Below are 24,641 nucleotides of genomic sequence, written 5' to 3'. Positions count from 1 at the left end.
ATATACTTGGGCAAATACAAAGTCAGATGTGATATTTTCTAGATAATGTACCTATCTCAAAGCTTGGTAAACTTCTGCATAACATTGTTGAAACACTTGAATCAATCTCTTGGAGAAGGAATAGCAAGGAAATTCTACCTCTTTTGTTGTCTTCTTGCAGCTGTGGAATTTAATTCTGTTAACCTTGCACTTGTCAAGAACAGCTGAAAACAAAATGTAAACAGCTAATCTTTTTTATTTCAGTACAGTCTGAGGTCAAGTTAAAGCTAACTCGGGAAGTATCCAGTCAAAGTACTGGAGATTTAGATAAATCTGTTTAAATATAAGGAAGAGTTCTAGAATGGGCTGTTTCATGAAATAAAAGTAATTTATTTAACTTACAAAGGGAAAACTAAACAGTGACATTTACCCTTCCTTCTTTTCATACTTCTCCTACTTCACAAGCTGCAATTTAAAATCACCTTTGGAGAAAGGTGCTTTTTATTCTAGTATATCTTACAATACAGCACAGACATCAAAATTTCATTGGAAGAATAAGACAGTTTGTTAACATTTAAATACACAGACATCCATTCCAGTCCTTGAAGAACATATTTTTTGTTTACAACAGAAAAATACATCTGACAACAGTAGCTAGTTTATATTACAAGCAAACAATATTGAACTCTGCATAGTTTATACAATATACTCTGGTAATAACTTAATTACCAGTTTTATCCACTATTTACTAGCTGGCCACATAAAGCCTGACATTCATCTGAAATGTGGCATTATATGTTCCATTGGTATTCTCTTAACAGCTTCATTTAATGAAGTATTTTCTGGACAAATGATTTTCAAAACTCAAAGCTGACTAAAATGCTGGATGTCTTCACTACAAACATTTAGTGCTTACAATACATTCCTAAAGTAAAGGCAGGTGTCCAATAGAAAACATAGCTCAGAAAGAAAGGAAAATACTGTGCAAATTAAACCCCATCGCATTTAAAAATGTATTGATGTGCAAGTTACAGTATCAACTGTGCAATAATACTAACTGGGAAAAGAATCTCAGCATAAAATAATACATCTCTCACAGTACATCCTTGATTGCACATGTTCCACGGCGTTTGCATCCATTACACTTCCTGCAGAAATCAAATACACTGAGTACCCTTAATTAAAACTAAACTATTTTACAATGAGAAGTTGTATACATGCTTCATTTAGCGGGAAAAACTGGAATAAAAGTAATCAGAATCACGTCAGAAATGCTTACTGACTTGTAGAGCCACAGTGCTTGTGAAGTGACTGACAACTGTCAGGATCTTTACAACACTCACAAAATGCAGCTTGTGGGTTACTGAGCAATAACCCCCCCATGACCAACAATACTGGGTTGAATTCCTTGCTTTTACAATCCAGTACATGCATTTCCTCCCCAGTGATCCTTATGGGCATAGTCAAAATATACCTGCTGTGAAAGTGTTGGTTTTCTCCCCATAACATTTAATGCTGCAGTAACTGATTTGAAAGGAAACACAATGTTTTCTTTCCACAGTGCATATCACTGTGTTTTTAGCTACTCATAGGGACATTATAGAAACCAGGATTAGCTCACAGAACGCTACAGAATGTCAAAAATGCCTGAAGGTACATTGAAAGCATTGGGAAGGACCCTCATTTTCAGTGTGCCATCTGCTCCACAGGAGAAGATACGATTGCCTTGCACAGTCTCAATCTGCGTGACACCAGCACCAATATTTCTGAAAAGGGATTGCTTAGCATGTTCATTTTTAAATGAATGAATTAAATTGTAGCCGGTCAGTCTCCACACCTGTATCAAAAGAATGACAAAAGGAGATAAATTATAAAGGATTTGTATTTTCCCCCCAGTGTTTCAGATTCCTGGCTGTTTTAAACTCTATTGAGAAAGATAAAGGATATTTTTGTTGCCTCATTGCAAAAATTACTACAAGTCCAAGAGTATTGAGAGGCTGCTGATGCAGTGTAAGGCTGCCTTACTGTGGACCAGCTGGGTATTGGGCAGGGTGAATTTTCCCTATGTTACCTGATCAGAGTCCTCCTCCCAGCTGCCCCCCAGGAAAGCTGCAGAGATGGAAAGGTTGCATTTTCATTTAAGATGACTTAAGGAAATGCTTTCCTGCTAAGGAATGCTGCAGAGAGTAAGCTGCACAGTTAATAAGTGTGCAGAGTGGTAGGAAGCACAGCTGCCAGTTCTGTCCTAAGTAGCAGGAGCCTCAGCAAGGCCAGGCCATGAAGGCCCCTTTAAAGCAGTCATCCAGAAAAGGAAAGAAACTGTATTCACCTTGTCTTTGCCATATTGTATTTCCTTCCCTTAGTATTCAGGTAAAATGGTCCTTACAACAGGGACTGTATTTCTGTGGTGGTTTGTATTTTTTTTGGTGTTTGTTTGTTTGTTTTGTTCATTTGTTTTCATGTTGGTGTTTATTTCTTGCTACTCTGGCCTCTCAGTAGCTGTCTGGGGCTACAGCATCAGGAGAAAAAATAGAATTTGGTGATATAGAAACTTTACACAATGTTGAAGTTGCTGAGCGCCCCCTGTGCTACAAAGAAATGTCCAACAGCAAAGCCAGAATATTTTTAAGTGAGTGAAAAACAAAGGTAAGATTTCAGAACTGTGCACTTTGCTTTATCCACTTAAAATTAGTCTTGCAACCTTAAGAAGACTATCCTTTAGAGGGGGAAAAAAACCTACTTGCTTCAGTAGGTTTTCAATGCCTACCAGTACATTTCAGTTTACAGCATAAATGTAAAGCAGGCTATACATCAAGTGTAGGTTTGGGGTTTTGAGGACTGTTTTTGTTTTGTTACTGCATTTCTCTGGCTATTTCCATAAGACCAATACACTGCTTCAGCCAAACACCCTCCTCCAGAAGCCAGCTCCTCCATGCCTTACCTTCATGTTGCCTTCAGCCGAGCCCGTGACAAAATAGTCCTCGGAAGGATCCAGGGCAAGGGCCTTAACAGCTGACTCATGTGCTTGGAAGGTGAAAAGGATTTGCCTCTGTCTGATGTCAAAGATGCAGATATATCCCTTCCTACCTCCAGAAATGAGCAGTTGATGCTTGGGTGCATACTGAAGTACTGTGGCACCGTGGTCATGACAAGTGAAGGCTGAGGAAGAAGGATGTCAGAATTTAATAGATTTGAAACTGTAAGTAGCTCTCAATCTTAAAATGACTTTCTTCTGTAACTTGCTACCTGAATATTTTCTAACTTTGCAGACACATTCCTTCATATGGGTAATGTCTTAGCAGCTGACAGCTTAGTGATCTCATAAGAAATATCTAGGTCTAATGCACAAGAAAGCACGCTCTGCAGTCTAAGTTACTTTAGAATACAGGGTCATACCTGAATTTAAAATTTGAGAAAATACAAAATTCACTATATGAAGTTCAGATAAATTCCTGTTTTAGAAAAAGTATAGCTGATCTTGAGCAACCTGGCCTAGTGAAAGGTGTCCCTGCCCAAGGCAAAGGGAGTAGAAAGAGGTGATTTTTAAGGTCGCTTCCAACCCAAACCATTCTATCATGTTCTTTCTTCATACTTTTCCATATGGAGCAGATTAACATCATGGTAGAGAACATGCAGAACCAGGTGCATGTATTAATGTGCAACACAAACTTAGATCTGCTCCCCAGGATAAGCTTTTCCCCTTGCCCCAAATGCACACACAAGCTGTCTTTCCTTAGTCAGTAAGAAGCAGAGGTTTAATTTCACCAGAGTACTTACCATGTATAAGACTGTTACTAGATGAAACCAAGGTGTCCCAGAGGCACACATTTCTGAGGGAGAAAAAACCAAAATCATTATGGCCTATTGCCAGGTGACTCATGGGGCGCCATGACTTCAAAAGTGCTCATATTTTATGTCAGTCTAGAAGGCAGAATTGAACACTCTGCAGTCATTGAAGAGCATTTGCAAAGAACCAAGAGTTTTAATTATTTTCTTTGCTCTTTTATGCTTCTTAGTGGAACTATACCTTCTACCCTTAAAATGTGCACTGATCAAAGGTTGTATCAAATAATTATAGAAATTATTCTTTTGAGAGAAAAAGAATTATCTTGCTTTGCTGAACAGATTTCTACCTCCAGCAACAGCATCATGTCAAAGTAGTTGCATTGGGAATACAACCTGAAAAAACTGGTCAATTATTGACCGCTCCTCACACAAACAAGACTTGGAAACAAGCAATTGAAGAAATGATATTCAAAGACATTATCTGGCAAGTTCAAGCTGTAACAAAACTTAGAAAATGAGCCTTAAAATGTCAGCCACGCTAATGCCCAAGAGCTTAACATGTTAAGGGTGATGAAAAAGTAGTTTTGAAATTCTTCATTGTCTCTTTAAACACACCTGTTATCATTGGATTGTCCCGATGTAGCAACTAGACTTGAGGAGGTTATAAATGCAAAGTCACTTGTGGTTTTACTGTGGCACTGCCAACTCTATGAAAAACAAAACAAACAGAAAAGTGCAATCTTACCAGTTGTTATTTGCATCAAAAGTTAACTACTGACAGTCTGATGTCAGTGATAACAAAACACAGAGTCTTTGAAACAGAGCTTAAGAACTTAGTTTGAAACTGAGAATGGATCAATGGATTAAAATCCAGTATAAAATGAAAGGATATTACAATAAGTGACAAAGAAAAAATCTGCAGTATAGTGTATTACAACAGCCTGAGTTTTAAATTAGCATGGTCTTCATGTTAAGAAGCTGTAAAATGTATTGAAGAGTGTATTTTTACTAAGTTTTGGGGTTATAAAGTCATTAGTTGTGGCTCTGATTATTAATTTAAACATGGGCAATGTTGAAAGAGTATTTCTAATTACACTGTAGCTTATGGTTATGGTGCAATTTGTTTTGCAAAGATGTATCATTGAAACTCTGCAGTTTTGATGAAGTGTGCCAATTAAAAAGCAGCAAAATCAAATATGTCTCATTTAAGTTCTATGCTCTGGGCCTGTCTCAAGTTTCAAAGACTTTGCTTTTCTCTACAATAATAATAACAATTAAAAAAATCTGTTTACTTACCAGGTAGGGCTTAGGATTTGAGGTGGTTTGGTTTACTTGCCAAATACTTAGAAAACCTTCACCATCAGCAACACCACACTGTAAGGAATAAACTGCATTTATTAGCATGACATGTTGGTTACTGGATACTTCATGATAGTAAACTGCTGACTTCAGGGAAAAACCCCCCTGAACCACCAAAGCTTTGCCTGCAAATTGAGTATCAATAACAATGATTGTCAAGATAAAAAAGAAAACCTAATTTAGAAGCAAAGTGAGTTCAGTGCTGATTGTTTAATGATTATTTAATGATTGATGCTCTCCTGCATACCCAATTCTTTTCTGGAGATGGAGAAAGCATGGAAGCTTATCTTTCAAATCCTAATGTTAGATGCTAAAGCAAACAAAGGCATCTTTACTCCATGACTCTACCTGAAAATGCTTTAAAAAAGTCAGATGCATGATAGCATGCCATAAAAGCATGGTAAGAACAATTTTGGAAAGATTGTAGTCTTGAATGGTAAAATGAGTGAGCTATATTTATTAACCAAAATGAACAACATTTAATATTGTATATTCTATGCAGCATGTTCTGTAAGTATTTTACAAAATAATTTTAGAAATATTTAGAAATACTTTTTATATTTTCTCTTTTCAGTTGGGTTTCACAAGTCCTGCCTGAATGACCTTCATGTGAAGCACAGCAACAAGTACACCTTCATTTCTGACTTAAGATTGATTCCTACATAATGGTAAGACTGCAATATCTCAAAGCACAATCAAAACACATTTTTAGACTAAATTTAAATGACATTCTATGCCACCTGAAAATAGATTTGCTGTGAGATACTTTATATTTCCAGCTATTTCACCTTTGCTGTTTTATAGCTATGTACAGTTGTGCCCAAACACCTTTAATTCACTTTTTATAGTTTTTAACTATAATGAAGTGAAATATTTAGTGAGTAAAAATGCAGACAAGACCTGTTAAAATAATAGAATGGTCAACATGAAAAACTGAAGAGGTGGGTATTCCTCCCAATTTCTTTCTCTACTCTTCTTTCTGCATTTCATATCCCTCATAGAGTCACTTCTGGCCAAAGCATGTCTTTTTGTACTCTTTCTGCTCTCCACTCTAGTGGAGTACACTCACAGCCTTCAACTCATGGGCTGAATTATCCCTGTCTTCCAGGTTCTTCTAGGTATTGCATTCTGTGAAAACTTTATCTTGCCCAGAATGCAAAGTGGGAGGCACTTCTTGAAGACCTATACTAATTGACAGCTGGGCTTGACAATCTTGGGGGTCTTTTCCAGCCTTAATGATTCTATTATTGATACAACTGTGCATCTATAAAATAAGGAATCTCTGTAGTTTTTAAAAAGTATTTAATTTAAAAAGGTCACCACATGGGAACACAGATTTCTGAAGAGGGAGAACAAATAGTGTGAAAATGTGGCAAATAGAATATGGGATAGCAGTATGGAGCTGAGAGAAGAGAAGGCAGAATAAGGGTCAGGGTTTATTACAAAGCTCCCACATGCAGCCAAAATGCACAGTACAACATCATTGTTCTAGGGCATCCCAAGAGTTCAGCATGGCAGCAGTAAAACTGCTTTAGAGGCCACAGCACAACCAAATGTTTCCTTATGAATAAAAACTCCAACCCCCCCGAGAACCTTACATGTTGTACTTACCTTATTTCCCTGGGCATTGAAATACATCCTTGTCACCCTGGCATTCCCAGCCTGCTGGAAGCACACCAGCTGCTGTGGCCTTGTCCACTCAAACATTCGGACACTTCCATCTTGTGCTCCTGTAAGATCTAAGATTAAAAGATGATAATTAATAGTACAGTATTTTGTAAAAATTAAAAATTCCATACTAATGATTCACTTACAGTACTGATGGACGGGATGTGAAGCCATTCTCTTGACGTTATTCAGATTTCTTTTAATCAGCTTTATATGAAACAAAGAAAAATTAAAATAATTTTGAAAAATACAAACACACATTCAATTTTGTTTATACTATTACATGGTAAGTGTCCCCTAGTTAAAAAAAATAATCTGTTAAGCTAACATTATTTGAATGGTCCTACATCAAAATTCCCATAAGAAAGAAAACTCTTGGTGGTTTTTCACAGACAGGATGGGACTGCTGGGATATGTTCCTTGAGCTTTATTGCAGCACCAGTCTCATTACATGGCTGAGACAATTGGAAGATGGCAACAGCTCACATCTTGCCAGCAGCAGCCAAAGATTTCTTTGTTACACAGCATTTTAAAAACATTCTAGCCAATATCATATTGCTAAAGCTCACAGACAATTGTTCTAGCCAATCTCTAAAAGCACATTTACACCTGCTTCACACAATGCTTGCTTGTATGCTTTCTATTAAAAATACACAATACTTCATTATTAAGCTTAAAACCTTCTACTATCTTGCTAAGCATATTATTCTGCAGTCTTAAGGTCTATCTTGGCCAAGGCTAATACTCAAATTATTGTTTCATATCCTTGCTTGCTGTACTATTGTAACTCTTCAACTTTCAGACTTTGCAGCTAGCTCTAATTTCTCTCTCTTTCTGTTTCTAAGGCCTGCTTTCCCAGCTTTCTAAAAGTCTTCTTACCTTTACTATTTCCCACAATAAGCCATGCAGACTGACCCATTATTTTCTATATCACAATAATTCTGTGCCACAGTATATGAGAAAATGATTAGTTTGGCCTTCTTTGTGGCCAGGTCTTGGTTGCTGTTGGCTTTTTATGTCAATACTGGATTGACAGTTTGATGACTTAATGCACACTAGGTCTCTCAAGTAAATAACAGATGATAAACACCTGCTCTCCTGAGCTGCACACACAGAAGTACTCACCACACCAGCTCCAGTGCTGGTTTGCCCCGTGCCTAGCCAGGGCATGGATGGAGATGGCTGGATCTGACTCACTCCAAATGATGGCGCACTGGAGGGAGCCAGTGTTGTGGTAGAACCACGGAAGTCAACGTCATCTGAACTGTAAAAGAACAGTTCCGCTTTAAGCAAAAACTTCTTTGCTCCTAATATTTACCTTTATATATTTTTTAAAAATTATTTTAGAGCCTAATGGCAGTGGCTAGAGGAAGTGACAATAATGAGACTATAAATTGGTAATTCCTGCACTTACGCAGTACAAATTCTTTCCATGAGCCCCAAATCTATCTATGTTTAATCTCAAGAGATGATCCCAGTATAAGAATCTAAACTTCCCTGAGAAGAATATTGTTGGGCTGTCCCTGACCTGTGTGTGCAGTGTGCAGGGAGCTGGTACAGAGGAGTGCTTGCTGCAGCTGATGCATTCACAGCTCTCAGCACAGGAATGGAGGGGACAGAACAGGCAGCATCAGCTACCCCAGCTGCCTCCCACCCTGCACTGATGCAAGGGAACTGCAGGGTGTCCAAGGTAGCACTTCCTTCATTATCTTATGCACCACATGGGATTTCACTTCACTGTACAGTGCATGCATTCCTAAAGACTGTAATTATTCTCTTGCCTTCCCTCACTTGCAAAGCAATCTGAAACCTACTGAAGAAGAGTAATTAATGTTTTTTGTATGCTCCATTTGTGCTTACACAGGTACTATAGACACAGCCTCACAGAAAATCAATATTCTTATTAATATAACCACAAAGAAACAATCCTACCTTTTAGACTCTCTGTCATATTCTTCCCCAATCCATATAAATGACTGAGCAGCCAGTAGAGCTGAAATATCAAGTTCTTGAACATCATGTGTAGATGCCAAAACAATTTCATTGCTGTTTGCCTATGCAGCACAAATACAAAATTTATACTAACTATAATTAAGATCTTTTATTACGTTTCTTGTAGTATTTGAGGCTTACCTTGTTAACTGCAAATGCCATTATCATATCTGATTCTTTGTGAATTATTTTTGCTTTTCCTCCAGGGTATCCGAGATCTGCTTCAACCTACAAAACATTTATAAAAAACTTCAATTAGTGTGAAAATCCATTTTTTAGTGATACATTCAGAGTGCAAAAAACTATACAAAACTCATGCAAGAAAAGTTCAGTGGCCTTAGCATTGTTTCAGTAGCTCAACTTTAGACTTCTCATACTCTTTGGTGTTCTAGTAGCCAAAAGTGATATTTGAGTGTAAGAAACACAAAGTTGTGTGTGCAACACTATTTACAAGGTGTTCACTCATCCCAATTATCAGGACATCCGAAGTTAGTTCATGGATTAAAAGCCTGTCACACAGACTACACAGAACACACAGCTTCTGTTAGTCACATTAGAAAAGAAAAGCCAGTTCCACAGAACTTTTAAGAATGTGCTAGAGGTTTGGGAGAAGGGATACTACCTTGTTTTTGTGATCTTCTGCTACGCAGTTTTGTTTGACCTGCTCCACACGATCTTCTACAGACTACATAACATCACACAGTCACAAACACAAAACACATGCACAAACAAATATAAAAAAAGAATGAAACATTCCAAACTAGATTTTAAAGGCCACTCTGTCAGTAAATGATGACAAATGTATTTTTAACTTCTTATAAAAGGCACAGAAACTAAGACAAGAATCTAAACAAACTCACTTAAAATGTAATGCCTCCTAAATGAACACAAAATGTATGATATAGTAAATAAATGGAGGAGTAGTACACACACAAACTCCATACTTACAGGAATTCTAAAAGATAGTAAATAATATACTTATTTCCCATGCTATTTATGTGTTGGCTTAAATTTTCAGTTAGAACATAGCAGTCATAACCAGTACAATTTGTAAAGCCCCATATTATATATTACTATATAATATTACCTTTATATGTATATATTACTCATGCATATATACATATACACAAATGAATAGCACATTTAAATTTCTTTTTCAGTATGACACACCAAAAAAAGAAAGAATTTTTAAATTTCTTTGCTTATTACTGTTATTGCAAATGTTCTGTTTATTAAGATAGTATTCAAAACGTAACGGTGAGATATGTCTTGTTTAAAAATATTTGGTTCAGTTGATATCCCAATCAACAACACGGCAGTCATGTTGATTTTGAAAAAAATCCAAACAGTGTTAAAGAAGAGAAACTGAAATATCAATGAAAAATGAGAAGAAAAATTAAATACTGAGTAGACTGAGGAACAGTTATAATTGAGATTTGTTTTTTAAAAAAAGTTACATCCTTTGTTTACCTCACTCTGCTTTCTTTTCTTTGTGAATATATATCTAATGAAAGTCTCCTGAAGAAGTTCTTGCTTCACAAGAAAATGCCAGAGCCTTTTTGCTGGAAGAGCTGAGTAATCCTTTGATCTGGATAAAACAGAAGAAAGAAAGAAACACGGAGTATCCTGAGTTGGAGGGAGGGAGCCTGTTCCAGTGCCCAACCATCTCCTGGGTGAAGAAGCTTTTTCTGATTACACACCTAAGGCTCCACTGACACAGCTTCAGGCCATTCATTCCCTTGTGTCCTGTCACTGTCACCAGGGATCAGAGATCAGTGCCTGCCCCTCCTCTTCCCCTCACAAGGAAGCTGTACCTGCAGTGGGGTCTGCCCTCAATCTCCTCCAGGCTGAACAGACCAAGTGCCCTCAGCTGCTCCTCACAGGGCTTCACCTCCAGACCCCTCACCACCTTCACTGCCCTCCTTTGGATGCTCTCTAATAGTTTTATATTCTTATTGTAGTGTGGCACCCAAAATTGCCCCCAGCACTGTTTTGACTCAGTTGTAGTTTAATATATTGAGAAAAACAAACTATTTTTGAGTTGAAAACACAGTTCACTATTTGCATTTCCAGACACCTCCAGGCATGACACTGTCTAAACACAAGAGGATTAGCCTTAAAAGGACCTTAGTACAACTGTCTTCCTCCTCCCCCAGACATCTGCATGTATTATATAACTCTTCTGTTGCTGGGATAGAGTGAGACACAACAGCTACTGAAGGAATAGTAAAACAGCTTGAATAGGGTGTTCCTAGCAGCAGCCATTGCTCTCAATTCCTACAACCTCTGCTCGTTCCCCATTTTCCTTGTTGCAGCTGTGAGAGGTGCAGCAGAGAAAGTAAAGGCTGCTGCAGGAGACAGGCAGCTGCATAAGAATGAACAAATTGATGTGGGTAAATGGTTTCTGTAAAACATTGGCTACTAGACTTAAGAGCCAGACAATCTTCATTTGGCTGTTTAACATGAGGAGGAAATGCTCTTTAGAATTTCTGTGATCAAAGAATGTGTTTTTTCTAGGCAACAAATACTTACTTGAATGGTGTGTTCTCAGGTTCAATCATTGCTTTATTGCGGAGAATAGCTGGTCCTGCCCCTACACCCAGCTCACTGGGGTAAGTATTGATGTAGTTTGGAGGTGGGCCTTCAAACTGGTCCATTCTATCTTGAAGAATCTGTTCCCAGTGTTCTAAATTTTTTATTACAGCAATGCCCAATGGAGATGTTACAGGCAGATCTAAACAGAAATATTAATGAAGTAAGGCTCAGAGAAAAAAAATTAAGCTACAGTGGGTATAAAACCCCCATAATAACAAAACTATCCAAAAAAAAGCTTGAAAGGAAATGTACATGTTGGCAATTGTAATATTTAAGGTATTTAATTATTTGAATTTTAAAGTTAGAATTAAAACATGAAGTCTGACAGAAAGCCATATACACAGAAAAATTAAATGTAGAGCAGGATTTAGCATACCAGTGAATTCCAGACCAGCAATGGGAAAGAAGTTCTTAATGTTGTGTAGAACTAATTTTACCATTGTCAGATGTAGAAGAGCCCAGCTGTATAAAAAGAATAGATTTTGTCATGTTAAAAAAACACTGAGTTATCTACAGAGTACTTTTCTTCTTCAAGCAAATACACAGTTTAGAAAAACACTGTGGAAAGGTTGTATTTAACCTGCACCTCATTGAAAAGCTGCATGCTTGAATCAGCAGTCTAAACCATTATCTAGAGCTGGCATTGTGGTACATTATGTTGAGTCTTAAAAATGAAAATGGGGGTTTCTCAGTTGTTTTCCCCTCCCCAAAAAAACTGCAAACCATACAACTTTAACTTCCTAATCCCTTTTTTCTGGCAAGTAAATGGGGAACTGTTATTATGATAAGAATTTCTAATTTTTGTAATCCCATTGCCATAGATGAGTCTGCCCACAGTACTAAAATTCTTCAATTAAATTGGATGGTGTAGAAGATATGTATTTTTTAAAAATTTGGAAACAAAGGTAAGCATTTGACAAAATTATTCTAAAATGGTAACAATTTCTGCTGACCTGTAAGAATTGGCATCTGTGTGCTCCTGGATCTGCACATCAGAGAGGAAAGCATCATCCTCTTCCTCATCACTGTGAATGCTTTCATCAGAATCATATATAACACCACTGTCTGATAAAGGGAGAAAGGGCTGCAATGCAAAGCAAAAGTCTGTATAAAAACAATATTCTCATCTCCTCTCTGACTTCACTTATGACTTCCATAGTTTAAATGAAAGCAACTTAACCTTTAAGTCAATGTCCCTAGAAATGCAATTAATTAGCAAGGGGGGAAAGTGTTAATCACTATTACTGACAAGAGTCATGTTTTGAAAGTGAAGTAATAGACTTGTAGGCTCTTTATCCTTTATTATCAGGATAATATTCTGCATCTTACTACTAAGAGTGCTCAAAATGTTCACTTTATTTTTGTCCTTTAAAACTTAATGAAATTTTCACTTACCTTTGCCATAAAATAGTCCCACATGCTGAGTTCTGGAGGAATAAACTTTTCTTTGTAAGAGGGTCTTTCTGCAGGTACAGGTGGTGGTACATTGCTGTCTTTTACTGGTCTGCCTGGCACCAGCATTCTCATGTTGAACCGACGGCGGTGTTTATCCATTTCTTCTGATGGGAGAGGAGGTGCTAAATTCAGGTAATTAAAAAAGCTGGTATTAGTATTGCATCTTTAAAATGTCTGTATTTTGTAGCTGAAGCAACTAACACCACTGTTATTGGTACTAATTTCTACTGAATTAGAATCAAAGCCAGTCTAAATAAAGTAAGTGTAATCATAAAAAAGTTTCATTATGACAAATTCAATAACTGTGGCATTTAGACATTGGATATATTTTGAAAAATACATTTTACATGTACATACTGGATTAAGTTCTTAGGAGATGTAGCTTTTAAAAAGTCTTTAAGTTGAAAAATTTCTCAAGAAAGAAAGAAATAAACTCAGAAAATTTGTTGAGAAATAAAGTAATATGTAAAGTATCACTTAACAGTATGCTGCACAGTTAGCAGTTACTCAAAGATAAAACAAGGAATTCTTAGGATAGCAAAGAAAATATTTGAATAGAAGGACAGGCTTTTTGACAATTAAAGGTTATGATTTAAAATGCCTTAATAGTAACCAAAATATTAATGAGGAATTTGTTTTTTAAAGTGTTATTGGCCGGGCAACATTGAAGATTGCACTTACTTTATTACAAGGGAGCTAGGTATTTAAAAACTATTCTGTTTGTCCAAAAAAGCCACTACTAGCACTCATCTACACTGCAAGTCCTTACAAACCTTCGTTACCATCCTCTGAAACATCAGAAGCTGTAGCAGCTTGAAGGTTAAAGGAAAACAGAATACATCTCAAATGAACACAACTTACAGAAGTTATTAATGCTATTATCTTATGAAAATAATTGCCCTAAATGAGTTTAAGTTTTGCATGAATGACAAATACCTGTTGTGCATACTTGTAATGATACAACGCCTTATTACTGTTTGGTTTTATATTCTAGAGAGAGAATGTCTAATTTCTGGATAAATTTCAAGCCTATTGGTGATTTGAAAGTCTGTGTGATGTGATTTTCAGTATTGCTGAAGTTTATAACAAATTATTGTATCTGTCTTCAGAGTCTGAATTCAATCTCCACTTTTGCTTTTCCTCATACAGCATATTAACACTTCCTCATATTTGAAAAACCCTGGGTTTAGTTGGAGCTTACACATGCATGAGCTGTTTTTCTGCCAGATGAAGTTGGTGTTCCTTCTCTGTGCTTCTGTGCTAGGTGAAATCATACCTTGCAATATAAACTGATTTGAGAAATATTGCTTCCTACTTACTGCAGTCATTAAATAACAACACTCATCTCCCATAAAAAACTCATAAGTATTAACACTGATTTATGTGCAATAACTGATTTATACGGATTTATATTATTTAACTGATTTATATTTAACTATTTAACTGATTTATATCACCCGGGTTTTTTTCCCTAAAAAAAAATGGCTGAAATTGCTGAAAAATATTATAAATAAGCACTTAATATTACTATTATTACTATAATAACTATAGTTTTAATGCAAATTCAAAATGTGCTGTATACCATTACAAAGGACAACTGTGAGGCTATTATTTGTTTCAGCTTTTTAGTTAATCTGTTTTCCTGCTGGTAGTTTCTTAAATCCTGTTATTTAAAAGGAAGGAAGCCTCTCCTACCAGAAGAGGCATAAAATGCACGCCATTGGTGTGACCTTTGTGGAGCAGTGTACCTGGGATGTTCTCAGACTGCCTGCGGGGTTTCACGAGCAGCTTGACTCCCCCGCCAAAGACAGCAGCCCACATGCGGCTGTTGAGGGGGTGCGCCGCCAGCCGGAACAGCTCGTTGCACGAGTTGGTGGCCAGGGCGTGGATCAGCAGGCTCAGGTACACGGCTACAACAGCTTCACACAGCAGGATGTTCAGCTTTGGTTGGTCTTCATCCTGAGCTGAACTTAACAGGTTGATAAGTGAGCTCACACCTGCAAAGAGGAAAAATTCTGGGTTAAATGAGTAGGAGGATAAATGGACTAAAAGAAAACGTTTTACTTCTACATTTCATGGCAAACACTAGTAGCCACATGATGATTTTATTCAGATGAAACGTACTATTAACAGTTTTCTTAAAATTATAAAGATCAAAATTATAGAAGGCCTTCTTGGGTCTGGGACTTTTGCATTGCACTTCTCTGCAAATACTATGGGCAGTTCAGCATGCCTATGAAATTCCTGCACCATTTCCACAGTTTATGCTTGTACATCAGAATTAGCTGCTTTGAGAGCTATACCAAGTACAGCATACATGTAGGACAGTACTGCGGAGACAACAGAGCATTGCTAAGGGGTTAGGCAGACTGGAGGAAAACATTTTGGGGTGACAAACTGTCATTAAGTTTATCCTAAATATCATCATCTCTTCTTCAAGCAAGATGTTTGCCACATACAAAGTTTATTTTTATTTGTTTTGATAGATGAAGAAGTGAATGGCTGTTACTATTTTGAGAATTAAGTTAGAAACATCTGTCATGGATTATCGACTATTTCATCCCTCATACAGGACACTGATATCATTTTGGCACATGGAGCTGGTCCAGTGGAGCTAAAAGTAACTTTATTTTAGTCTCACCAGGCCACTGAGCAGGAGATGAGTTTGGAGTTGCATGCTCTTCAATGCTTTCTGTCCTCAGTCTGCGTCGATCACTCAAAAGCAGTCCTTGATAGACCATCCCAGTAAACTGATTTGCTTCTGTTTGACTGCTACATACAAATAAATTTTTTTCTGATGAGAAAGTGAGTATACCAAGTGAGAGTGACATCATATTTTCCTACTGATAACTGAAAAACCCTGTATGGTGTTATTTTATCTGTGTAAAATTGATCGGGCATATCAAAGTTAGCAATATTTAATGTGTAAAAGTATCTTTACCCATACACAAACATTTAATCCCTTTTAAAGTCACATGCAGGAAGAATTTCCATTGAGGATGCACAAAGCATACTGCAAATGTAGGACTGTATGAAAACTTCCCTCTTTACCTGTAGCTGTGGCTGTCACATAGTGCTTGATAAATGGATGCAGAAAGTGAAGCTGCTAAAGAATGAAGTGTGTACACCTAAAATAAAGAGAACCAATGAGCTATATATTTTATATAAAAGGTGAGTAAAATACATTTCTTTCTAAAGTGTGTTGGAAATGTGTTCTGCAGGACTGTCCTACTTTTAAAGCAAGTGCAAGAAATCGTAACTGAATGTTACTTTGAGTTTACAGTACAGTGCTTAGAAAATCAACACTATTTGTTCAAGATAATTTGATGGCAGTCAACACCTTCTAATATTATCTCAAGATAATTAACTTGATTCTAATACAGAACAGCCACAGTAAATGAGCATACTGAAGTAGTAATTAAGCATGTCCTGCTATGACAATGACTTTGATGGAATGGTTCCTGGAAGCTGCAGAATACAACACTGCAGTTCAATGTAGTAACAGCTACTCAATATACATAAAATACAAAAAGTTTGTGTAGTCATGATATAATATTTTTGTCTAAAATCTCTTTTCTTACCTCAATTATGTGCTTATAAATTCCTCTAGTCTCCAGGAATAACAAAATAACTGGTTCTGCCTCATAATGCAACAGAAACAGTCCAATTCTTAAGAAGAGGAAATGCAAGGATTTCTTGGAAAGTTCAATGAAATCCGCAGTGTGAAGAAAATGATACCATCCAACTGGTAAAAAAGTAAACTTTCCTAAACTCACCCTGTGCTCATTCCTGTCTTTTCCTGCTATCCTTACATTTCATCAAACATTAGGCCTTAGATTAAAGCTATGAATTACCTTGACATCTTCAATATTAGGATGTGGTGGTGATTTCATCTGCACAATAGTGTAAAGTATATCATGGATGTGGTTGTTTAAGTACAGCACAGGATTAGCTATCACAGTTTTTGTGGATGCTATGCTTGCAGAAAGCAGTGGTAGTGTTGTCGGTAGTGGAAGCGGAGACTGAAGTTGCTTTACAGTAGTTTCCTGTTTTAAAAGAAAAGATTGTATTTAAAATTATTGCTTTGAAAAAAAAATAGAGATAATTTTACATCTTAAATATATTTCCCAGATTATTTATCCTCTTCCCCTGCTGTCTACTCACTACAGACAAGATTTCACTGTCAAAAGCAAGTTATTATTTACTATAAGGTTCAGACTTGATAGCCATGTTTGCTGGAGTACATTTTGATTTCATGCAGGAAGAATATTTTCATTTAGTTCATTAGGAAGTGTGGAGAGATCACATAGCAGATTCTTCAGAACCAAATATTCCATATTGGGAAAAGCAGCACACTTAAATAACAAGCTCTTTCTCCAGGAACATTATAATCACCACTAGATTTACAGAACATTAGCAGGATCTATCTAGGCACAAACTCATGCATTTGACATAACTGACAGTCTAGAACTGTTTACATTCATCAGCAGAAACGAATTTTGAATTTGCTTTACCTGCTGTGACTCCTGCAGCAAGAACTTCAGCTCCATCCTTACAGATGCTAAACCTCCACCTTGTGCCCCATGGAGACTACAATAACTGAGGAAAACTCTGAGCAGAGCTTGGTTCTTCTGCAGCCACCACTTGCGTCTCTCAGCGTGCTCTCGCTTTGCCTGTAACCTGCGCCTTTCGATCTGGTGCCGTTCGTACGAGCCAATGTCTGGCTTGTCCATGATATCTTCGGGGTCAAGCAGATCCCCATTTACTTTGGTATATGTTTTACAGTAGTCTTTGTCCCCTGTGTCATGGTTGCATATTTCATGCATAGCAGCAATTTCTTTTTCCAGCCAGTTGTACAGCTGAAATCTGAGCTTTCCTCCATCCACTTCATAACCTGTAGCCAAAGTCCTTAGCTCAGTCATAAGGATTTTCAAACAGGCTCTGAATTTCAGTTGCTCAGCAATAACATCAACCTCAGTGTCTCCCGCCTCAGAAACCTCCCCATGTGGTGTTTGAGCCATGCTGGTGTCTGAGGTCCTCTCATCTTCACTCTTAGAATCAGACTTTTTCATCATTATCCCAACGTCCTTGTCATCTTCATCTGATCCATTTTTGTCTTCACCCCAGTCAAGAGTAAGGGGCTCATCTTCAAATTTTACTGCTGGCTGACTCCAGTCAAATTGTGCTGAAGATTCAACAGTGCTCTCCAAAGCAAAGGAAGTTGAAATGGGTTTTGACCAATCTATATCACCACTTCCAGCACCATCCTGTAGGGCTTTGGAATCTGAAACATCAGCCTGGATTGAAGGACTGGATGAATCTTTTTCTCCAGCTAGAGGTGACTTTTTTCTTATTTTTGGAATTTTGGAAAGGACTTCAAGGGCTAGTACAGGGCAGCCTACTTTAAAATGAGCATTTGCAGTAGTGAAGAATAATTTTCTTTCTATAAGATTAATTTTGTCAACAAAGCTTTTCTCAGTTTTTAGACCTAAGGTGGCGAGAGTTCCTTCTGGTGAGCTGAAGTATCTTCGGATGAGCAAAGGGTGGGTCCGAAGGTAGTTGTAGAAACTGAACACCACAGGATTGCAAGACTTGACAATAACTGAGGAATTAAACAGATATGACATCCATTGAAAATGCCTTTTAAATGGTATTATTCTGTTTTGCAGTTATTTCCTGCATTAGAGATTTATCAAAACACACAAAGATAATGTTGGGTGTAGTTATCAAAATGAAATAATTACTTATTCCCCACAAAAAGAATACAGGTATGAGCTGGATGAGCAGAAAGATACAAATTCTATCATTTGCCTTGCAATTACATTGCACTTAGCTTAGCTATAAGGCAGCTGATATGATCATCTAGGTAGAGATTTCCCCAAGGAAATTCCTGTAGGGGATATGAAACCTATGTGGTCACCTGTCACTTAACATGAATCTTGAATAGATGGGATAGGAAATCCTGCTACAATACTGCTAATTCCTAGAAGTAAGAATAATAATTTAAGTCCACAGAAAAAAGACCAACCAGCATTCATTACTAGAAAAGTATTGTGTGGAAGTGCCAAACAAAGACAGCTCTCCTGAGCTTAGCTGACAGCAGGAACTAAGTTTGGTGTTAGGGGATTGATGACCCTCTCTTCTTTTTCTTAACACGTTTGCCCTATCAGATTAATATTTTTTCCCTTACCTGGGTTTTCATCATCATCTTTGGGTGTTTGTTCCAATAATGTATCCAGTGCTCGTGTGTAATCTTTCATTATCCAGTATGCAATGCTTCTCAGAAATGGATCAGAATGCAACTTAGTACAGCTGAATCCAGTTCCATCCTTCTGGCAACCCAAAATCTTTTCATAGAGAATGGAGGTGTATGTGACAGAGGTTTCAAACTCTGATTCATACAAACGAGCAATGACCATGGCCAACTGGATGTCTTCCATTTTCTCAAGGCACACCTATGATAAGCATTGGGGAAAAGGTTGTTTTATAAGGGGAGTTCTATAAAATAAATAGCAATATATGTTTACAGAACAGACATTTTTTTCTCCTCTTATCTGTTCTTTGAAGTATAAATTAATCTTCAGGTTAAAAATGTGGTAAGTGATAGATATCCAAGTACTATTTTCTTCTGTTTGGAAAGAGGTGTACTTTTCTCTATTTTAGGGATTTTAATATGCATAGCAGTACATAGCATCAAAAAATTAATATGGCAGAAGATAAGGATGTCTATTTTTAGTTCATCTAGTAGAATAATTGCACTCTCCAGCTTTCATGTTATTATGTCACTGGTAAGATATTTTTCACACCATCTTGTGTAGAATTACATCTCTGAGGAAAAGACATTCTCAAGTGAAGCCAAACACACTGAAAATAAATAGGCAGATATTCTAAAGGTTCTCTAAACCCCATCCTCTCCTGAGAGACAGTGCTTAGCTTAGTGCTTAGATCCTTCTCACAGCTCCCACCTCCCTTGTGGCAAGCAGCATCATAGCTTCACTAAAAAGGGATCCCAGAACTGCTTCACAAGAGAACTCTTGACTTCTTTTTTTTACTTAATGTTGTACCAAGAGGTCATGCAGAATAGCTCGAGGCTGAACAGAGTGCTACAACTTAACCGTGTAGTTCAAACAAAGTTTTGCCAGAAGGGCCACAGTTCCAAGTACTCCCAAGAGTACTTTCACTGAGAAATGGTATATGAACAATTATTCTGGCCTTCAAATCAGCTTCCCAGTTGCTTTTCACAGTAGTGTGGAGGTAAACGGGATGGTATGTCCACTCAGGACCCCCTTTGTGCAGAGCAAAAGGGGGTCCTGAGTGGACATACCGTCCCATTTCTGCTGCCACAAATTGTGAAAACTTAATCAGAGGACAGCTTGTAAGGATGCAGTAACATAGGTCAAATTAGAAATTGAAACTTAATTTCTCAAAAGCAGATACCTCTATAGCATCTTTTAGTGAACCTGCTAGCAAGAAAAATGCAGCTGACTGCTCAAAACGTTGTTTTCCCAACAAAGCAAAAGCATTTTTTAAAGCAGCTTTACGCCATCGGTCTTCATTGAAGTTGTGGCTGAAAAAGGCAGTCATCTTTTCATCATGCTGGGATCTGTATAAAGAAATGCAATGTATAGAGCTATTTATTATGTGCCTTAGCATACTATCACTTGAACAACATTACTTGAAATTAAACTCTACTCTTGAATGAGTTCTGCTTTGCATTCCTGGTTCAATTAAGATTTAATCAAACTTCAAGTCAGCAGAACTCACCTAAACAGACCCCACACCACTGCCTTTTTCTTCATAGCAAGGTAAAAAAGTGCAGCATCTAAGGCATCATTGTTCCTCTGGAATGAAGCTTTTGCAACCTGTAGTGAACAAAGCCTACTATTATTGATGAAAATATAAAAGCTGCTGTTAGCTAAATAATCTCTGTTCTTTGTCACAGAGGAGGGCAAGGTAGACTGTGTTATCTCTACAAAGCAGCAAAGTAATTTGTGAGAATGTTTTATTCCTATCTAACAGAGCTCTACGCTGCAAATGCTTTAAAGAGTGAGAAATACAGCACTATTGCAGATAGCAACCCCTCTCAAGCACAGTGGGACATTAGCAATGTGCAAATGAAAATATTTTATTTAAAATTGTTACAGTAAGTCATACTATTAGGTGAAATTCCTCTGGCAATCCATTACTTAAAAATACTTAAGCTAATAACAGTATTTCTTGAATGAATACTGTTTGGGTTTTACATAGGACTCTCATGTAATTGGATTTGGAGTACTAGATAATTGTTTTGCTCCTGGATCCTTTGAATAAACTGTAACATTTAAAAATGTATTTTTAGATTAGATGGCTTGGAAATTTAGTATAGTAGGCACATCTAACAGCATGGAGCTAGAATCTGTAACCAGTAAATAGTACCTTCTCAATGCACCTTCGGAGAGTGTTGATATTCCTGACCCACCAACCAATGCCCACAGCTCTCAGCTCAGACCACTGTGGGTCTCCCTTCTGGATAGCAGGAATCATATTGATCAACTCCTCCTCAGCCTCAGAATGGAAAGCCCATGCAAAATGGCAAGTTGACAGGCCTAAACAATAACATAAACCGATACAATTCAGAAGACTAAGAGTTGCTAATAAGTAAATGGAATATTTCAGGGATGCAAAGTGGGGCCTCCAACCCAAGAACTGGGTACATCTGAGAGAGACTGATTCCCTCAAAAGGAAGTAGAGCTTTTAAAGGAACAGCTGAAGTATCTTTTTGCTTGTTAGGGATGTCCTCTCCTCTGTACTTCTTTCATAATTTTTCAGTACCCCATTCAAAACTATATAAGATTTATACATTGAAGGACCAAAGGAAAAATATTCTGTTATCACAGAAGCAGACCCATTTTGGGCCAGAAACCTTTCTCTCTGCTCTTTAGGTGGTAACTTCTTTGCTTTTATTGTGAAATAACTTTTGTTATTCCACAACAACATTTACTCAGATTGAGCAAAAAAAACCGCAAACCTGCTGTGATGAAAATAATAAAATATTCTTTAAGATAAACCCATGCTCATGTAAGGAAACAATGAATTACATATACAATCTGTGTTTTATATGTTTGGGCAATTTATGCATACCTCAATCTGGATAGGCCAGAATCTTCTACTCTAGAGCTATAATTTTTTTGCTATTTACAGTGTATGTAAGGAAGCCTACACCAAGCCTTTGCAAGATAATGGCCTTAATGAAATAGAAAATTAATATGCAGAGAATAGAAATATAACATTATAAATGAAAGGTAAGCAGATGCTGTGAGGGTTACCTTGGTGGAGCAGCTGGACGCGGTACAGGGGAGGCAGGGATGTCAGCAGGCAGGTGTGCAGGCGCATGGCCAGCAGGTACCGGAGGCCACATTCATCCAAGGTATCTCTTCCTGTGCCATAGAAACACACTTTTAAACATGCAGCTGACTACAGCAGGCATAGAGACAAGTTATCATAACAGTGTGTGAGGAATGTATATTAAGGCTGCTGAGAACCTGAACTACAAGTTATTTACTATGTATGAACTACAAGCTCTTACTTACATCTATTTTTCTTTCCTGATGTATCTAACCTGAATAAGTGATGCTAGCTTTCAGCGTTGTTATCCCAAAATACCCAAGGACTAATTTACCTTTGCTGAGAAGAATGTCAATTCAATAATAGGTCAGTTACTAACCTGAGTAATTCTTATCTCTGTTCTCATCTAGTTCAGTGCTTGTTGTGGCCACAGTGTCTGCCAAAGCTACAAGGAACATCTGCTCCAGTCGAGTGAGGCCTGGCAAACTTGAGTGCATCAGGTGGCTTGAAAGGACACTGGCGTGTTCTCGGCCAAAGTAAGTTGGCCCATACTGTGACAGATTAATAACTTTGGATTTACTCTCCCTCTTTTCAGGCTCAAAATCTATAAAGTCTTCAGTTGTAACAGGCTGAATCTGGAACAGATCCGAGTACTGATCCTCTGTTTTTCTCTTTGCATGGTCTTCAGAGCCCTGAGGTATTTTAGAAGTTTCTTCAGCAACATAGGTGGCATCCTGATCTGCAGCAAGCAGTGCATACAGTGGCAGTGGGGGAATCGAGTCTATCTCTGTGTAGTCTCGAGTCCCATCTTTCCCAGCAGTAATGGTGTCCTTGGCAGTGCTGCCACTCACACTGATGGTGCGAGAAAGATGGCGTTTAGGACCAGTCCCTTCTCCAGCTTCTGTGTCTTTGACTATTGCAACTTCTCCTGCAATGCATTTAACTAAATGTGACAGAATGGCTTTGGCTCGGCGAACCTTACCCAGGTCCATCAGTTCTAACAACTGTGTTGGATGATACTGGGGTAGAGTAGGTGAAAGAACATGAGCAGCTTCAAAGAGGCCCCCATCCTGAATTACAGTTGGGGTGCCAAAAACATCATCCACAATACCTGCCCCATCAATTACACTGGTCTTCTTCACTACTGCGCTTGTTTTGAATGGATCTTGTGCTGTTGAGTCTTCAGAAGGAAAAACGTCGCTTTCTCCATTACCAAACTTGACCGCATGTTTCCACTGGGCATAAACGTGCATTTCACAGTCCATTCCCACCACCAGTATTCCATCTCTCACCCAGGACAGAGACACAGGCAGGGAAGGAGTGCCATCCACGGATGAAACCAAATCAATGGACCTCAGCAACACCCACTTGGACTTCACACCTTGTTTTATGCTCCCTCCTAGTGGCAGGGTGATGACAGCTACTCCCTCTTTGCTGCTGGTTTGATCTGTAACAATCCCTGAAAGCCTTCCATACATGAAGATGTTGGCACCCACTCCAACTGTCAGTATATGTGAACCATCTTCTTTTGAAACCCAGTCCAAATGCACCAAATGCTTGATACTGGGCACCAGGTATTTGTCTTTATTCAAAAAAGCATCTGACTTACTGTAAACAAATAAATTACTATCCACGCTGACCCTTGAGTCAAGTACACTTCCAACCTTAACTAAATCATCCAGATGAATTGTCTGTTCCAAAACCCACTCTGATCCTCCAGTAGACTCACATTCAAGTATACAAACATGCATGGAAAATTCTTTGGAAACAAAGCCATTATGCTGTATGGGCTGTTTGTATGCTACTGCAAGACGTCCTGTGTAAGAACAGCTAACAGCAACTGGCCTTCCTACTATGCTCACTGTACTGCTGTTGTCTTCCCCTTCATCATTCATTAAAGGCCATTTTCTCCAGTGGTAGGTCTCCTTCTCCTCAGTTCTGCTGTTCAGGTCAGTCTCTACAGTGCATCTCCAGAACCGCACTCTGTTGTCCGAACAGGACGTTACTATCAAATACGGTGCGAGGCAGACAGGGTATATGGATGAGGAACTCAAGTGACCTGAAGTCAGAACAAACATATTTACTTTTAGTAATACACAGTAGAATGCCTATATGATTAAGGCAGGCGTAACACTGTCTACCTACTGCTAGAAAACTTTACAACCTGGTGTTATTTTTTTAATTTGGATTTGGATAAGGGCAAATAATATCAGAGCTGGTAACAGTCTTGCAGCTTGAGCATTTCCTATTATCTGCATTTCTGGTCACTATTTAAAGAAGATAAACTGGAACTGAACTAATTCAGAGAAGGGCTCTTAGAACAATGAGAGGAATACAAAGACAAACAGAAGAAGGGGTAAGTGCATCAGGTAAAAAACCCACTATATATCAAACACTGGAATGCTGGCAAATGAGCACCTGGGTATAAACTCTTCATTAATAGATTAAGACTAAAAATTACATTTCCAACTATTAGAGTGGTA

At 37.9% G+C, this 24,641-nt stretch overlaps 1 protein-coding gene across 2 annotated transcripts in view; it reads right to left on the bottom strand.

Moving 5' to 3' along the window:
• Nucleotides 1–348: 348 nt before the first annotated feature.
• DMXL2 (Dmx like 2) overlaps nt 349–24,641 on the bottom strand; it is a 47,627-nt gene continuing 23,334 nt past the window's right edge. Inside the window, exons 18-44 of one of the 2 annotated variants that reach the window (XM_054641837.2) lie at nt 22,538–24,217; nt 22,140–22,250; nt 21,250–21,419; nt 20,599–20,696; nt 20,272–20,437; nt 19,025–19,289; nt 17,349–18,436; nt 16,689–16,880; nt 15,886–15,962; nt 15,476–15,606; nt 14,583–14,831; nt 12,775–12,956; nt 12,333–12,463; nt 11,756–11,841; nt 11,317–11,518; nt 10,255–10,372; nt 9,407–9,469; nt 8,926–9,012; nt 8,725–8,846; nt 7,918–8,056; nt 6,939–6,999; nt 6,736–6,863; nt 5,062–5,139; nt 4,381–4,472; nt 3,757–3,809; nt 2,921–3,138; nt 349–1,816 (exon numbers count right to left, since the gene is read on the bottom strand). In XM_054641837.2, coding sequence (XP_054497812.2) covers nt 1,607–1,816; nt 2,921–3,138; nt 3,757–3,809; nt 4,381–4,472; nt 5,062–5,139; nt 6,736–6,863; nt 6,939–6,999; nt 7,918–8,056; nt 8,725–8,846; nt 8,926–9,012; nt 9,407–9,469; nt 10,255–10,372; nt 11,317–11,518; nt 11,756–11,841; nt 12,333–12,463; nt 12,775–12,956; nt 14,583–14,831; nt 15,476–15,606; nt 15,886–15,962; nt 16,689–16,880; nt 17,349–18,436; nt 19,025–19,289; nt 20,272–20,437; nt 20,599–20,696; nt 21,250–21,419; nt 22,140–22,250; nt 22,538–24,217 — 6,197 coding nt within the window. In that variant the 3' untranslated portion in view covers nt 349–1,606. The remainder of the gene's footprint in view (nt 1,817–2,920; nt 3,139–3,756; nt 3,810–4,380; nt 4,473–5,061; nt 5,140–6,735; nt 6,864–6,938; nt 7,000–7,917; nt 8,057–8,724; nt 8,847–8,925; nt 9,013–9,406; nt 9,470–10,254; nt 10,373–11,316; nt 11,519–11,755; nt 11,842–12,332; nt 12,464–12,774; nt 12,957–14,582; nt 14,832–15,475; nt 15,607–15,885; nt 15,963–16,688; nt 16,881–17,348; nt 18,437–19,024; nt 19,290–20,271; nt 20,438–20,598; nt 20,697–21,249; nt 21,420–22,139; nt 22,251–22,537; nt 24,218–24,641) is intronic. The other variant, XM_054641839.2, reaches the window with a different exon arrangement.

This window comes from Agelaius phoeniceus, chromosome 13 (genome assembly GCF_051311805.1).
Source record: "Agelaius phoeniceus isolate bAgePho1 chromosome 13, bAgePho1.hap1, whole genome shotgun sequence".
NCBI classification, from domain to species: Eukaryota; Metazoa; Chordata; class Aves; order Passeriformes; family Icteridae; genus Agelaius; species Agelaius phoeniceus.
The sequence above is the reverse complement of the archived record's forward strand: the minus strand, read 5'-3'. Positions and strand labels throughout refer to the sequence as shown.